Source organism: Falco peregrinus, chromosome 1, assembly GCF_023634155.1.
Source record: "Falco peregrinus isolate bFalPer1 chromosome 1, bFalPer1.pri, whole genome shotgun sequence".
In the NCBI taxonomy this organism is placed as follows: Eukaryota; Metazoa; Chordata; class Aves; order Falconiformes; family Falconidae; genus Falco; species Falco peregrinus.
The window spans coordinates 103,512,469-103,529,650 of record NC_073721.1 but is presented as its reverse complement, the minus strand read 5'-3'; the positions used below and the strand labels follow the sequence as shown (position 1 = coordinate 103,529,650).

At 40.9% G+C, this 17,182-nt stretch overlaps 1 protein-coding gene across 1 annotated transcript in view; it reads right to left on the bottom strand.

Moving 5' to 3' along the window:
• SOS2 (SOS Ras/Rho guanine nucleotide exchange factor 2) overlaps nucleotides 1-17,182 on the bottom strand; it is a 56,412-nt gene that overhangs the window by 5,632 nt on the left and 33,598 nt on the right. The window contains exons 9-19 of the mRNA XM_055804175.1: nucleotides 15,520-15,647; nucleotides 14,512-15,167; nucleotides 11,524-11,605; nucleotides 10,713-10,835; nucleotides 7,167-7,270; nucleotides 5,733-5,952; nucleotides 4,640-4,759; nucleotides 3,721-3,883; nucleotides 2,998-3,115; nucleotides 2,204-2,376; nucleotides 529-645 (exon numbers count right to left, since the gene is read on the bottom strand). Coding sequence (XP_055660150.1) covers nucleotides 529-645; nucleotides 2,204-2,376; nucleotides 2,998-3,115; nucleotides 3,721-3,883; nucleotides 4,640-4,759; nucleotides 5,733-5,952; nucleotides 7,167-7,270; nucleotides 10,713-10,835; nucleotides 11,524-11,605; nucleotides 14,512-15,167; nucleotides 15,520-15,647 — 2,004 coding nt within the window. The remainder of the gene's footprint in view (nucleotides 1-528; nucleotides 646-2,203; nucleotides 2,377-2,997; nucleotides 3,116-3,720; nucleotides 3,884-4,639; nucleotides 4,760-5,732; nucleotides 5,953-7,166; nucleotides 7,271-10,712; nucleotides 10,836-11,523; nucleotides 11,606-14,511; nucleotides 15,168-15,519; nucleotides 15,648-17,182) is intronic.

Genomic DNA, 17,182 nt, shown 5'->3' with positions numbered 1-17,182 from the left:
CTGCTTAAAAAAGAACCCTGGGCTCCAGTAACTATTTTTTGAAAAAACATAACTGCTACTCCTTTGAATTAAACTGTATTTTGTTCAGCAAAAAGGCTGCGCCTTGTAAATTCTTCAGTCTTTACAGCAATATAAAATATTTAGACAAAATAAACTTCTACTTAAATAAAACATTGTGTATAAAATACATTATTTTGATTAATATTAATATTTTACAAGATTTCTTGATACTGTGAAATGAGAATTGTTATTATGTATTCCATCAAATGACTATACGGTAAGAAACCCAAATTTAAATGGTGGTATTTTTGGCTTTGGGAAAAAAATACTCATTCTAAAATTAGTCAAAGGTAGTATGTTTTAGTAGTAACAAACATCTGAAATAGAAGTATTTTAAAATCAAGTTTTGCTGGAAGATCACCTCACAATACAGAATTCTGAAGGAAATATATACAGCTTCTTGAGTTAACCACATATCCTTTTTCGTACTGGCTAGTGGATTTTAGCTATTTGCAGGACAAGACTTACAAATCTAGGTGGTTGCTTGCAGTTTCGAGGTTCAATTTCTAATGACTTGTTGAACAGATAATCTGTAAACTCTTTTTCTGGTATCTTCCCCATAGGATTGAGATTTTCAAAGAATTTCTAAATGAAACAAGCATCAATAATATTTTTAAAAATAAGCATACACACAGAATTTTAATGAAATGCTTGTAATTCACTGATTAAAAATCCAGCTTTTCACTATTGTGAAGCTTATATCCAGGAAAAACAGAGTAAAACATTCCCTGAAGTAAACACAAAACAATCCAATGCAAGAAACAATCAAGTTCATGGTAAGTTGACCTTGCGTCAAGTAAGTAGGCATGGTTAATTAAGTCTTCTGTAAATTGTTTGCTAGTATTTTTGACTAGTGAATCACGCACAGCACAGCTGTGTTAAGGGCTGTGCAACAGTGTCCTGAACACTGGCCTTAACATCACCGATCTGGGAGAGAGACGATACAGTAGTGGAAGCAAAGGTTACGCTAGTGCCATTTCTTAGAGGTGCTTTGGATGTGATCAATGAACTACAGAGAACAGGAAGGGACGGAGGACAAAAGCAGGACGGTCAGAGGCAGGGACAGAGCATGGCACGACGGCACAAGGACTGGAGGGAATGCATGCACCATGGGCAGGGGAACGGACAAAGCTCCCCCAGCGCCCGCCAGTCCTGCTGCAGCTGGAGTCTCAGGGCGGTGAGCTACAGCGTTTTCCATTTGTTCCTTCTGCAGCCCAAACACTGCCGTCCCGTGAACTTCAGGTACTTCTTGGCCTATGAATACTGTAAATCTCCTAAACCCTTCCCAGCCGAGTCCCCAGCAATTAAACACACAATGCAAACAACATTTTAAGCAGCAGTGTTACTGCCCATGTAATTCTTCATGTCACCAGCTTCTTCGTTGGTTCCTGCCTGCTGCTGTTCTCTAGCTGAGACAGAGCTGTCCACGCAGCTGCTTTTTGGAAAGGTTACAATCAGCCGCGCGCTCAGGCAGTGTGGCTGGGTACTTACAGCTATTCTTTTCAACCATTATTACCTCCATATAAAAACACTGACCTACCATTACCGGGCTTGCCGTTTCAGCATCTTCCTTTACATTTTCTGGGATTCACTAGTCTTTGCCTTAGGTAAGTAACCACTCGAGCACCCTCTCATTTCCAAAGATAACGCTGGCTGACGCTGGTGCATCCCCACATTGGCTTTGCTTCTGCCACGCCGAATGACTGTTCGTACTCGTGCTGAACTACACACCTCTGACTGTTAGCGGGGTCGATGGCCTCTGGTCAGAGGTGTCATTACAGAAGGTCTGAAGGACTAAATGCACCAGGCATGTACAGACCACTTTAAAGGCAACCGATTTCTCTGCGAGAAGGTCTGCTGTTTAGTCAGTATGTCTCACTCACTCTGTTTTGTTGCTAAAAGTGTCTCTGATACCAGGCTGCAGAACTATAAGGGGATGAACAACACCCAGAACACAGAACCCGACTAAGCAAATCCCCACTTTAAGTCCTTTGCAGCGCTACTTGGTTGTCTACCAGCCACTGTTCCCCCCTCCTCTGATGGTCACTGCTCATGCAGGATTAGGTCCAGTACTAGAAGATTATTTGGTGGGTTGTGTACATTCTTTTCCTATCCCCAGACAGGTTATTTAATATTTGATTACCCGAATTTCTGGCTCTATCCGTAAACAGTAAGGCTGGTTTTGATACTGCTGAATTTCTCCTGTAATTTCAGCCACTTTTCTCCTCTTACTGAAGTTAATTAATTCTTTCCCTTGTCTTTTAAGGAAGTCAGGATTCCCTTCTTCTGTCTTCAAAATATTTGTTAGGTATATTCCTGATAAAGAGAGAAGCATTTTTAAATTTTCATTTTCATTCCAAGAGCTGAGTTCATTCTTTGTAATGAATGATAAAGAAGTCTGAGCATAGGCGGGCTGTTCCCTTTAAGGCTCCAACAGTTTATTAACTGGCAAGAATGAATCAAGTCTACATTTTACACAGGAACAACATATTACTGAAATAAAGATGTTTTATCTCCTTCATGTGAGAACCTGATTTTAAGAAAAAAAATATCTTTAGGTTATTGCCATAAACAGATCACCAATGTGGAGGCAGAGTTTAACACAGTAACGTAATATTCATACCCATAAAATACCAATAATCTCTATTCTAAGATAGAAAAATAAATTCCATGTAAGAGACACTACATCTCTTACTTGATCTAGTGGAAGATCCATGGCAGGGAGGTTTGGAACCAGATAATCTTTAAGGTCCCTTCCAACCCAAACCATTCTGTGAAGTTCAAAACCATTACAAACTTAGGAAGTCAGAAGTCACACATTCTATGACAGATTTTTTTATAGCTTAACACAGCCCTGAACACTTCAAGCAGTATTAACACACCTGCATCAAACTCAAGACCGACAACGGAGTATCAGCCTGCGCTGGTGTTACTTACCAAAGAAAGGCACACAGGGTGGATTGATTGACTTGAGCTTAGCCAGATACTTTTTAAAATGATCTTGACTCAATTCTACTGCTTCATCCAAAACTCTTTTTTTTCTTTCCTGCAGTGCCTAAGTTGTCGAAGAAAAAAAACAATAGGGATGTGAATCTTCTCAGCAGCATGGTTAGCAAAACCAAGGCAATTCCCTAGCTCTCAGCAAAAATTAGGAACTGAAATTCAGATTTGAAAGAACCTCTATTGTAAACGGTTTGCTCTGCACTACAGCCCCATCAGTCCAACGCTTTAGTCACATGAATAATGAGGCTACTGTAAAGGGACTATTATTTCGTCTATCAATTTACAAGCGTAATAATCCTGGTCTTTACATGTAATAAAAACTAAACATTCAATTTTGAATTTAACTTAAAGGCCTCACGCCGCCTTTCAAAGGCATACACACCAACAACAGTTGAATGGCCACAGTGTTTCCCCTTTTCGGGCTGAATACACGTCAGAAAACGCCTGCTAAAAAGCCCTGCTTCCCGTTACAAACTGTTTGAGACACCCAGCCCACCTCGTATGTTTTCTCATAAATAACTTTGAACGTTTCACACTTGTTTTCTTCCCTGGAGGCAAGTGTGATATGGATACTATGGATTTCACTTCAGAAGCGTGGCTGATCCATTTCTGGATTCTGGGGTTTTTTTTTCCTCTCGAGCAATGCCCCAAACTTACCTCAAACGTGTGATCTAGCCTGTACACTGACACAGAGTTCATTGCACTGACGATCTCCAAAACACCATTGAAATTATTCAAATCTTGAAAAACCTGCAGGATTTCTATAATCCTGCTCAGCACAGCCACTCGCTCTTCAAAGTTCTCAGTTTCCACTATGCACCTAATCAAAAGACATCACTTGAGAAACACTGATGAATAAAACCTGACATTTTGCTATCTACTAAATCAAATTTTTCCAAGCAAAACCTGTACAGTACACCCAGTATGCACATTTTGGCTCTCTTTCAAGAATCTTGAGCACAGATTTATGTAATCACTTCTTACATATGTTCAAGTTGGAAAGCCAAGAAAGGTTTTGGCATATCCTCTGAAACAATAAAGCAAACCCCAAGCAAGATCACGGGTAAGTAGGGTGACTCTCATGCCACTGGATCTATGGTGGCGTTTTGAACTCGCTAGTGAAGTCCACACATACACGCTGCTGCACCCTTCGGCAGTGCTGGCCATGTCCTCAGAAGTACTTAATTAATCACCTCCCATGAGAAGGAAGAGGCAAAGACAGGGGGAGAAGACTCAACAGTGCTTTCATGAGAGATGTACAAAAGCAGTGCCAGGTCCCGCACTGCCTTCAACACCTTCTTCAACACCTTCTGATGTACCGTAGAAAGGCGAGTAGGACCCATGCTGACCCAAGTGGACATAACTGGGGAAAAAAAAAAAAAAAAATCTTCCTGTGTCAGGAAGAGGAAGCATGTGCGATTGGCATGGAGGCACCCCTGAACCAAAGCCTCAAGTTTCTGTAATGCTCTACAGCTATCTCAAGATTCAAGGCAATAGAATTCAAACAGCAGAAAAATGTTTCTCTCTGAATATCAGTAGGAGTTAACGCCGCTACACTATCACCGCCTGTACTTACTTTTCAAACCAAAGAGTAAGATTTGTAGTATGACGAATCATTTTCAATAGATTTGGGGAGTTAATTTCCTTATCTTCTTTAGTCCACACACTACCAACAAGTTCAGAAGGCTGTACTGCCCTGATAATGACAAAGCAAGATGCAGAAAAATGCTCAATACGAACAGTAATTGCATGTTCTGTGTTTGCATTAAAAGATTATTTCTTCCCTTAATCATGACTTGATATTTCACAAATACAATCTGATCTAATCTACTGCAAAGCAGTTACTTAAAATAACTTTTTGACGAGTATTTGATATAGAAAGAAATACATTTTTATCTTAATTGAAATTGGCGTTTTTGAATAAGTGTTTTCAGATAAGAAAATTACAAAGGACTAAGTTTAATTTCCTGAAAGCATAAGAAAGCAACTTAAAGATAGTTACAATTTTAAAATGGGAAGCTGAAGTACTTTGAGCAACCCGCTGGAGAAGTGGCCTATTTCAGCAGAAAACCTGCTGTCACTGAAGCATGAAAGCACGCTTCATCTTTGAGTTTTGTAAGACTTTAAAGAATTTCCACCCAGCAAAACCTAGCTCTCTCCTCAAGGGCAGCTCTATTTATCACAGGTAACAACAGAGCTAGGAAACAGCAGAGTACTTATGGTACCAACCAAAAAAAAACCTCTTTAGAATTAGATTAGAGGACATTGTGGTACACATGCCGCGGCTATATGCATACAACACCCAGGCCTTTTCTGTGCAGCTGCAAAGGAAAGGAGCAGAGACAATAGTGTTCTCTTCTTACGATGCAACAAGCATTTCTGATTAATGTAATACTGAATTTGCTTTTAACAAGGACACAATACAAGTTAGCACTATCTGCTGCTAATATTTCACTGTTCTTCCTGTACTTATGTTGTCAGAAGGCTGATATGGAGACTAAACCCACCTTTTTTTCCCTGTTACATATTTTGATACCAAACAGACTGCAAGAAAACACCTTCCCATAAACATTGACGTTCAAGGGGACGTACTTTTGACTGATTCTACACATTAGAACTCTTCCTTGTTCAAGTCATCTAAAACCCACATGTATTAGTTCAATCCCTACCTATACAGGTCGGACTCGAGAAGTGTCAGCTGTCGAGCAATTTCTATAGGATGCAGAGTCATGAGGTCCAGCGTTTCACTGTGCCCAACACGCCAAATGTGCCACTCGATCGGGGGAGGCGGGCTCTCAAAGGTGATGTTGTGACTAATCCCATTTGCTTGAGCTTTCTTTCTCTTGATGATTTTAGCAATTGATTCCACCCACTTCTTCATGGACTTTCCTGCAAAAGACAAACCATTAAAAAATAAAGATCCACAACTTTTTAAATACCATTTTAAAAGACTTTTGATGATTTAATGAAACCAAACCACCCCCCCCAATTGTGCATGCACTCAAAATTCTGCATTTCTGCATGCAAATTAATTAGGTTTGTAGTTCCCTATTTTCTTCTTATGGGCTCTTGCACCTGTATCAGTTGGTAAACACAGACCCATGTGAACAAATTTTTGGGTTCCCAGTTGCGTTTAACCACATCTACTGACAGTTTTGGTGTGGAAAAAAGTGACCCTGTATACATTATATTTTACATTTTCCCCTGAGCTGCAACCATCTCCACTTTGACTGCTAGCTTCATCTAGAAGAGGAGAACTAAAAAAGTAAACAAGCTTGAAGTGAGGACTTTGCAACATGCTGCACTAGTGCATTGCAGAACAAAAAGATTAGAGAAATACATGTTTACAGTATCAATCCAACATTTACAGTACACAAAATGGTGGACAAGACGGGAAGTACCTTCAGCAGTTTAAGACAAATACCTTTTAAGAGACTAACCAGAATGTAATTACTTCTCTCTGGTCAGCAATGGTTAGCATGGAGACCTCTGCAAAAGATAAACTACTGTTCTCTGAGTCTGTCTCAGGATTATATTGCCCAATGTATGGTCTGGCAATCTGAAAAGTGTAGAATTGCCAGGATGATGATTAAAATCGACTTGCCAAGACTGCTGCCCTCCACATAGGCTGCCAAAAAAACCTGCCAGTTCATAAGGGATTGCTCCAGAGGAAGCAATACCAAATGGGTCAAGTATCCTCTCCTACAAGGATAATGATTTTCAGCCAGAACTTTCAATAAATGGGAAAAGAACAAGATGGAAAAATCAGTCTCAGTATCCAACCGGGAAGGAATTCTCTACAAATACAACACAGGGAGGAAGAAAGTGACAGTCTGAATTATAGTCAGGCAAGGACAAACATTACTGTCCAGAAGTAAATACACTTAAGGTAAATATCATAATGCTTAAAAGTCATTTTTGGTAGCTGTTTAGGCTCCAGGCCAAAGCTTGCTCATGTAAAAGAGAGTCTCATAAACAGCTCAATTAAAGGCATTAAAATTACTCATGCGTGTAAAGATATTCCCATGTCAAAAACCTGTCAGGATTAGACCAGCAGGTTGTACCAAAATGTGGAAGAAAAATAGGACCACCAATTACCATACCTCTTACACTGGAAATAAACGTCTCCAATCTCTCCAGTAACTCCAGATCTCTTTCAAAATCGTAAAAATGGTGCTCTACCCAGTGACGAAAAACATTTAATATTCTAAGGAAGGAGAGGGAAAAAAAATGATGTTTGTTCTTGACTTCCAAGACTCATCCCATGTAAACACCAAATGAAACACAATTCTACAAAAGCGGAGTTACAGATTCATGTAGTTGATGACTATTGAAATACACGTGGACAAAGGGGCAGAACAAAGACTAAGCATGGCATCAATGACCACAGAAATCCCCAGGTATTTAAACCTAATTTTCCAGTCTTAGCATAAATATATTTGGTGGGTTTTTTAATTTTTATAGAAAGAATGCTAGTGTTGAGGTGGTTTCAGAAGAGGAAAAAACGTATCAAGATCAGATAAAATTGGTATTTCTAATGTAATTTTCTGGTTTTTTGTGGGTTTTTTTGTTTTGTTTTGTTTGTTTGTTTTTTACTAAAAAGGCTACTTAGGTTCTCCTATTTGATAAGAAACAAATTTGCAATTGTTTCTTTTCTACACACAAACTTCAGCTTAGAAGTTGTTCCAAGTGTACTGCCCTCTTTCACATCTTTTTAGTTACACAAATGGCTGTTCTACATCCAGTACTTCCTTTACGGATAACATTAAACTTTCTCTTGATTTTTCTCTACATTTTCTAAAACAGACTTTTAATAAACAAGCCTCTAAAAACGAATTACAACTGCTCTTCTACCTTCTATGCTTAGGATGTATCAGAATACAAACCTGTTTCGCCTCTTCTTCAGGTAAACAAGTTGAGGTCATACCTCAAAATTTTGATTTATCGGGGTGTACCATATCATCTTACACGATGGGTGAGCAAAAACCTCCTATCTCAACTAGTACAACTGTCTTCCTTGTGCCAATTCAACAGGGAATTGGCACAGGGAATTTAACAGACTCAGAGGAGGAGATGCTTACAGTGAGATGTGGTTACTCCTGCCCCATCGCCTTGGCAGAAGTGGCTCAGCTGCGTGCCAAGTGCTGCTGAACTCCTCCACTCTTTGCAGCTCAGGACACCGAGGTAAACCAGCGCTAATTGCGTATCAGGCTACTGGTCTCAGTGGCTCAGAGCCCTGTAGACTGGGGGGCAAGAACACCCGAGACGGATGGGGCAGACAACTGATTGTAACGTGCCAGTCTGTTATGAGTCAGAGCGCTAGAGAAGTTGGCTGGTTTAGCTTAGTCGAACGAAGAGCATGAGTACGGAGGAGGCACCAGTTCTCCTCTTCCCTATAAGTTAAAGAATAAGGCCTATCCCATGAAAGACTGGCTACGCAAACAGAACATTCAGGCTTGGAATCAATGACAGCTTCTAACCATCCAAGGAGCAAAGTTTTGAAGTTCCCAGCAACAGTAATACAGGATTTTATCTAATCAGTCTTTGCCTTTGAGATACCATGGTAGGAACACTGAAAAGAAAGATTGCCTGGTTCTGCTGACCGCATTTCCAGCTTGGCACCTCCTCTTTCTCATGACCTCACATTTCATCTAATCAAAGACATCACCGTTTCCATGCCTGTGCACTGCACAGCACGTCTACAGCATCTTCTACTAGATGGGGAGTAAGTTCTGGGAGAGGAGGCAGGAAGGGAGGGAGGGAGGGAGGGATGAGCATCTTCGTGTTCTCCACCTTCCTCCCATACCTCCTAGCTCTCAGAAGCAGAGGTTAATGCTATTAACAATGCTCGAATTACACAAAGTGCTGGGCTTATCAACCTAACGGCTCAAATTCAGACAATTATTTTCAATTATAGGACAGAGTTTCAAGCTCCCAGAAACATGTCATATCTCCTAAATTCAAAGATTAACAGTAAGCCACAGAAGGGTGTGTGTTAAATAGCAGCTTTAAACCACATCTCATGAAGAGGGCACCAGTAAGGGGACTGAGATCACCACCCGTAGCATGAATTAGACAGCAAAGAGTAGCTGTCAGGATAAGAAGTATCCGCACCTCTCAAACAAGGAAAGAAACCAGAAACTGTAACCAAAGATCCTGGAATCCTTGGAACGGGGCACGGGTTTCAAACAGCTCAAAGATAACATACGAAGGCAAAAGTGCTCAATTGGTTTTGGAAATGAATAGCAAGAAACATGGCTAATTTCTGCCTCACGCTTTTCTACAGGTTCCAGTTCACCGGTAACCACTTGTCCTGCTCAGCTACGGCAGTCAGCAGTGCTGCAGGAAAATGTATGTGTACCATGCAAAGGGGCACTGTGAGGAGGTCCCCAAGCAACTTCAACCCCAATCAGCAGGGGCAGCTATAAAAAATAGCAACAAAAGCAATACAATGATATTTAAACTCTTGAGCCAGTTATGTCACAGAAGCCCGTTCTGTGTGAGTTTCTGTGAAGGGGCTCTATGGGCATCTATGTGGATGGATAAATAAGCAAGCTGAAACCAGGAAAAGTACGTGTTGCGAGGCAGTGTGCGAAGCTCTCCCTCTCCCAAGAACTGCGGAGGCTGGAAGTCCTGCTGAACCCACAACTAACACCACCAAGGGCCTCATAAATCTGTACACGGCCACGAGCACACACAAGCATCAAAGTTACACTGAGGATGTGTAACCTGGACTCCATCCATGAAGGTGGTGGCTGCTATGTATCAATGAAAACTACAGTGTTACATACGTACTCATCGTATATATACACACAGGTATCTGACAAAAATGGGACCCCTAAGTGACCTTCTGAACACCTGCCTTGAAGGTACTGGCATGTCAGTATGATCCTTCACTTTGAGTAAGCTGCTGTGGCTCCAGACAGCTAGCTAGGAATGGCTGCATGCAGTAACAGCGTAACTGAGGGTACTGTGTGTATAGTTATCTGCCATTAATAGTAACACCTTGATGCTGCTAACAGAAACAGTTTAATGAGTAAAAGTTGTTCTAGCAAACAGTGGTTGTGATTTGTGTCTCCTCCTGACCTGATCCCCTATCAGGGAAACAACTAGCCTCATTCATGCTAGAAACACTTAATTGTTCCCCAAGTTAGCTTGGTCAGCAAGACCTTGAAGATTCACTGCAGCCTGTTGCAACGTGCAGTACAGACAAGAGTCTCCCTGTCTGTGGGCAAATACACCACCGGGGCTGGGAAACGGAGTCTAATACCAGCAGGACTGAAAGAAATGGAAACAGAGAAACTATCTTCATAGGGCCTGTTAACAAGGAATCCATTCAAAATGCAGTCAGAAACACTTTCATTTATACATCTCTCACCCACACCCGCTTTACATAGCAGCCATACAACGTTCTTGTGGCTGGTGATCACAGCTGTGAGCGGCAGAACACCAAAGTACAGTTGCAACAACAACAGAAGTCAGTATGACTAATCAGAACATGATTTGGGATATTAGTCTGGTTGCAGACAGTGATAAGTCCCTACTTGACAGCACAGCAGTCTCCAGAAGAGATTACTGTCTCCAGGATCACCATATAATCAGTGAACGAAAATCTGGCTTTAACAGAACAAATTTAAAAGCAAATAAACCTGAGCTGTACTGGCTGGACATATTCTTTGCGAAACCGCTTCAGGTCTGCGCTGATGGGCTGTTCCCCCTTCTCAATCGCCAGCCTGTCTGCTTCAGTAGGCTCAGGCTCTGGGATTTCAAACCTATGAATAAAAGCACCAAAAAACTGATGGCAATTAAGATAAAACACAAACCTTTTATGGAAGACCTGAAGAGCAGTTGCATTAAAAAAAAAAAAAACCAAACCAAAAAACAAACGCATGGTGAAACTCAAGCACTCATCTAACATCCAGTTTGCCTGGAATTCCCTCCTCCTCTAGCTAGGTACTGCTAACACACCCAGCTCTCACCCTGATAATTCGCTAGTTCTCTGGTCATCACAAGACGTCTAGACTAGGATATAAGGTTTTTAACTACCTGGTAGCTTGATTAAGCGAAGATTAAAAGGAAGCTTAAGAGCAGCTTTATCACACTGTATTAAAATGTTGTTTATGTTGAGTCCATGCCTTTCAAACTGCTTAGAACATTTCCGTTCTTGTTTGCATCGAGGCACAGGCATACTCAAATAGGCTCTCCTGATCAAGGTTAGCAGTTCAGAACATTACCACCCCACAGCTGAAGGCACTCCAGATGCTCTAGCTAATACTTAATTCAGGTAACTAATTTAACAAAGTGGGAAAAGAAAGCTTGCATTGCGTCCCGTTTTAAAAGTTACTGTTTTACGAACTTCACTAAAACACGTGCCACGTGGCACTGAGAACCCGAGCAAAAAAGGAGTAAGTAAATACAAAAAGCCTCTCGGTATCTTCAGAAAGGATGACTACTGCTTACCTTTCAATCAGTAAACTCAGCAGTTCCTGGGGCTTGCAAAAGGAGCGGTACGTGGTAAGGAAAGTACGTACAAAATTAGGATCTGCAAGGATAGAGTATAGAGTAAGAAAATGACCCAATTGCAAAATATCAGAAATAAAATACACATACACTTCACAGAAAAAGTTTAAGTGCAGAAAATACATGAAGGTTGTAAGTCAAGCACTGTAATTTGCAAAATATTAAAAATGATACTCCTTGTGAAATTTTCGTTTAGTTCTTTCATGCATTTCCCCTGTAAAAGTATTCAACTGTACATACAATGTTCTCTCAAGGGCTCTGCCTCAGTCTTGGCACGCAAACTGACTTACACGCCCCTGAACATACAGCTATTCCATGGTTTTCATAAAGACAAAGAAAACGTGGTAGAACCAGGCTGCCTACTCTCCAGACATCAAAAATACCTACACCACTGCAACCAAACTTGTGTCTCACCTGTTGTTAAAAAAAATCTCCAGCAAGGGGGGAACTGCACACTGGCTCCAGCACACAACTACCCTCTGCCGAGCAGCCAGCAGGGAAAACCCAATCAGCAGCAGAGTCCTTACAAAGCGAATACCTACAGCAGCTCCAGATGTTGCCTGTCCACAAGCCACCACACCTCCCTCCCGCAGTTTCTCACCGCTACGGTAGGTGTGTTACCATGAGACGCTCCCTATCCGCAAGCCACCGCGCGTTTTACTGTGCCCACTCTGCTATATTAGAAGTATTAAAGAAGATTTTTTTCTTTTCCCTTAATCTCTTGTCATTCCACTCTCTTGTAGAGAGTTTCTTAGATGGTGGATAAGCAAGCTGATGAATGGCTTTACTGGGAGTCACCAAGGGTCATCATCTGGTCCTAGTCCTGACATCCCTGCAGCAGGCTCCCTCACAAGAGGAACAGCAGCAAAGATGCTGCTGCTGTGTGGCGTGCAGCTGCTTCCAGTGCTGCAGGGCAGCAAACGAATGCTGAACTATGCTGAAATACAGGAAAACCAGGCCGAGAGAAGTGCCTATGCATATGCCTGCCCAGAAGTGTGGGGTTTGTGGTGTTGGGAGTTTCTTTTTTCTTCCTGTTCTGTAAATAGTCTTGAATCTATCCGCATTAGGTGCAGGTAAGCTTACACCAGCAGCCTTCAACATGTGGGCAATGCATTTCTTTCAATAAGCCCGCAAAAGATTAAGACACACACTGCTTTTAAGAAGGCTTAAATTCCCTGCAGAGCACTGCTCAACATTTTTGAGGGATCCATATACAGGAACGTCCTTGCAAGCTTAAAGTAACAACGCTCTCATTCTGTGATAATGTTGCTGAGTGTGCACTGGCCTGTTCTGCTTCCATGTCACAGCTACGTTCACTCTTCAATACTATTTAAGACATTTTGAAAGTAAATCTTCCTCTTACCGCTGAACAGGCAGGTAGCATCTCTGATCTGCAGGCAAGATATGCAGTTCTCTTAAAATGGGGGCTGCTACTCTGCCCTCTAAGCTGTGCAGGATCCTTTAAATTATTCTTGAAATCCATTTATTTTTGTAAATGGCATTCTCAATAAAATAGAAAATCCAAGCCATGTGCTACTATTAGTGGTTCACAATTTAAATCCAAGAGTTTATTAACTCTGCATTAGCTACTTCCCACAATATCCTCGTATCTACTGGGGAATTCTTCGACGTGACAAGAGGTCACTCCACGGATGCGGAGCCCATGTGCCGGAGTGAAGCCTGCTTCAAACAAGTCTGACACCAACGCAAACAATCAACTGAGAGTTTTAAAAAAATCATATATTGACCTAAATACAAACAAAAAGCACCACCGCGATCTGCTGAGAGTCCCTTCCACATGCTGTTAGTCATCAAAATGCCCTTGTGGAGGCTGAGGGAGAGGATTTTGTTAGTCTTGGCTCCAAACGCTGTTTGGAAAAAGCACAGAGAAACCCAAGAGGCAGTGCTTTCATTGAAGATTCCCGAGGCCGAAGTGGCAAGTACTCACACTACAAAAACTGAAGTTACACTAGTAAACGAATACTCAAATACACCAGTTCATTCAGGAAAAGAACAAAGTTTACAAGCCACCAAAATCCACCACGTTTTAGAAATTGATGACTTGGGACTCATGGACAACACAACTGCGGATTACTTCCATACTGACCAGGTGCATCAATACTGAGCTTCAATCCAGGAAATGCTATTTTTTAAATTATTTTTTTTTTAACATATACACCTCCACCCCATCTAGCCTTAGTTTTACAAAAAAAGACTAACTTCAATAGGAGGCAGTTTTGTAAAAAGCACAAAAGAAACCATTAGTATTTGAGAAGTTTTCTAAAAATTGCACACCACTTTCACCAGCACCCTTGGGTCAGCTGCGCTCCATCCCCTCTCAGTGCATGCCTTTCACCCCAAATCTAAGATCTAACATTTGCACCAACATTAGCACTTCACATAACTACTTCAAGGTTTCATTTCTGTGGCTTTAAGAAAGTATTTCACAGGAAAGTCTGAAAAAAACCAACAATTGTGCTTTGCATCCTTTTACGCCAAGGGACTTCAAAAAGCAGCAGGTTGAATTACAGTAAATATAACCTCCAACCTTTTTCTTCCTCCACAGTCACACAGCCTGTAACAGCACCACTGCTCTAGCCATGACGGTCTCAGGAAACACACTGGTGGCTCCTATTAGGCCACTGATTTTTAATTTTTTTTTTTTTTCTGAGGGGGTGGTGGAGCTGGGGAGGAAGCAGGGAGGGAGAGGTGAAGGGCTTGCATACCCAAAATTTTCTTATGGCTTTGCTAGCAAAACCAGTTGATTTAGTAAACAGATAGTGGGATTTTTTTTCCCCTGCAAATATTCCTTTATATTTAACTACACACAGAAACCCCCCCCAACAAACAAAAGATAAAAGGATTAATATCATCAACCATACAAGCATGACCTTAAAAAAACATATATATATTGAATGTACAGGATACCTGCATACATATGGTACGTTAACCTTTCAATTAGTTTCACAACTGTTCCTCCTTTGATGATAGGAATGCCATTCCTGCTTTGCAAGTTGTCCTCAAAAACAATGTTATCTTCAGAGTCTTCCACTACAAAACGATACACACTTGGGCTGGGCAACCTCAGCGGCTGTTCGTTTTCTTCTTGCAGTAGCACTGAATCAAGCATCCTATCCAAAGTACTGCGATACTGGAGGGAAATCAGCGCTGCCATCCAGTTACTCTTCTCTTCAGCAGACTTGGCAGCAAACAGTATACTGTTTTCATCTTTAGATACCAGCTCAAAAGCATGTTTATATTCAGCTGTGTCATCTTTATCAATAATCTGTATTTTCCTCATGATAATTTTTTCCTTCAGCCTATACTCCGCATTGCTGTAACCGGGAAGCCGCGATTGACCATGATTAGTTTTACAGCTGATCATTAAACCATCAAAGAGAAAGATGTGGCGTTCATGTTTGGCTCCTATTTTTGTCAAGCCACCCTCCATTATGAACTCATTACAGCACTGCCCAATATCTTTGCCTTCCCAGCCATCAATATTTTTCTGGATTTCATTCATTTTCTTGATGGCCAAGTGCTTGCTTCTTATTTGTCGGTGATAGAAGCGACAGACTGGCTCCCTGGAATGAAGAGAAGAAAAAGTCACATTGGGCACATGCCACATTTGCCATTCCAAGAGAAAAAAAAACCAAACCCAAGAACAAACCCAAACCCTAAATGAATAATTTATATTATTATTCCTTTGCCCTTGCCCTACACATGCTGCTTTGGATAGGGAAGGAGCAAGATACTGACATTATTCACAGAAGTGGACCATGAAGGTTTTGGGCTGCTACTCCATTTACAAAGAAAACTGGCATAAAGACATGTCTTGAAAAGGAACTAGAGTATCTAACAAGAAAAAAATGACAATTCCTTCCACATCCTTTATCTCCTGCTCTAGGAAACCAGGGTACTTTTGTGGATTATTACCCAGGCCGACGTCTCGGGGAGTGTTTGCTGTAAATGCGCTCCATGCTGCACTGCAGATTCAGAAGAGCAGTAATGGCTTGTTTTAAGCACTCCCGATCCTCTTCGTCTTCACTGCATTCCTGCAATTGCTGTGACATAAGAAACATTTTTCTTTCAAATTTGTCTGATTTATAGAAGGGCAGGAAAACTGACAAACATGCGTAAACAGTGTTAGCTACAGTACTCAGCGAAGTCAGGGACTTCAAGTCAACGCAAGAGTTACTACTAGAAGCACGCTCAAGACCAGCTGTGCATGTATCTAATTAAAATAAGAAAAAAAAGTCAGCTATTCAGGAAAACTCCGTAGGTACTCAACAGGAGAGAGCAGGAGGGCGTTTAGAAAGATAACCCTTTACCCTTTTACTGAGAGCCAGTGCTAACTGTCAGGTACTTTTTCCTGGTATCTTTTCCACAATGTCCTGTTTTCACAACTAATTTTATTAAATAGTTTGGAGGTTTGAAATAGTCAAGACTTAAATGCAATTTTATATAACTACATGTAGTGTTTCTTCAATGAGTCAATCTCAACATTTCAGGACAAATTCAAGACAGAAAGAGCAAGAATCTCTCTTTGCTTCTTACCAAACTCTGCCTCAGCTTGCATTCAGTAAACTCATCTACTTCATGAAGAAATGTCAATTTTGCACAACGTGAACATAGTAAGAAAAAAAAAAAGTCTGAAATTCAAGAGTTGCTAGTAACAGCAAAATGTAAAGACAGTGAGAATCTGTGTATTTTCCTTTAATAAAAACTAGATCCATCTACACCACTAGGCAGAAACATCTTCAATTAGGAAACTCAACAGGCTTTCATATGGTCTCTATACCCACAGTAGCAATATGCTTTGTGCAAAGCCTATCCACAGAGTTCCTCTTCTGCATTCTTTAAGGTTAACACTCCTAAAATACCCCAGACACAAATAAAAGATTTTTCTTGTTAACCCCTTTCACCGTTCAAGATCATGTGGATTTTTTTAAAGAAAGCTCAAGTAAACAGATTGCTGGGCAAAATCAAGACAATATGCCATGCAGCTTTGGATGAACTCTGTTTTACCTACATACTTTAAGAGAAATCTTACTTACAATCACTCAGCATGGCAGAAGCCTTCTTTTCCTTTCCCCACTATATTCCCTCAGCAAGGATATGTAGCTTCCTCTAAAAGTAATTGAGAGAACAGGATTTGACCAGATTGGTCCACTCTCTTCGTGTAACTTACATTACTAATTTTTTTTTTTATTATTTTTCACATGCCCAAACAACCTCCATCTTTAATGTTAAAGAAATGAAAGTTTCATGGCCAAAAATTTCTGGGGAAGTTTATGAGCTGAGGAACAGTACAGGGAAGGGAAAAAAAAGATGTCTACCTCTGTGGAAACCCTTCTTTGCTTTACTATCAGCCACAGAAATGCAAAGATAAAAATGGTGTGAAAAGATGACAAGTGCAAAATCCTAAGGGTGGGAAAAGCTACCAAGTCTGATTAAATAGTCTTTCTGCTCACATGTCCTGAGCAGAATTTCTTGCATCCCCTTTCCAAAGGGGGCTGTGTTTGGCAGGTAACACACATCAAATGGCACGTTTTGCCTTTTTTGTATTAAAAAAAGAAAAAAACCCAACCACCTCACA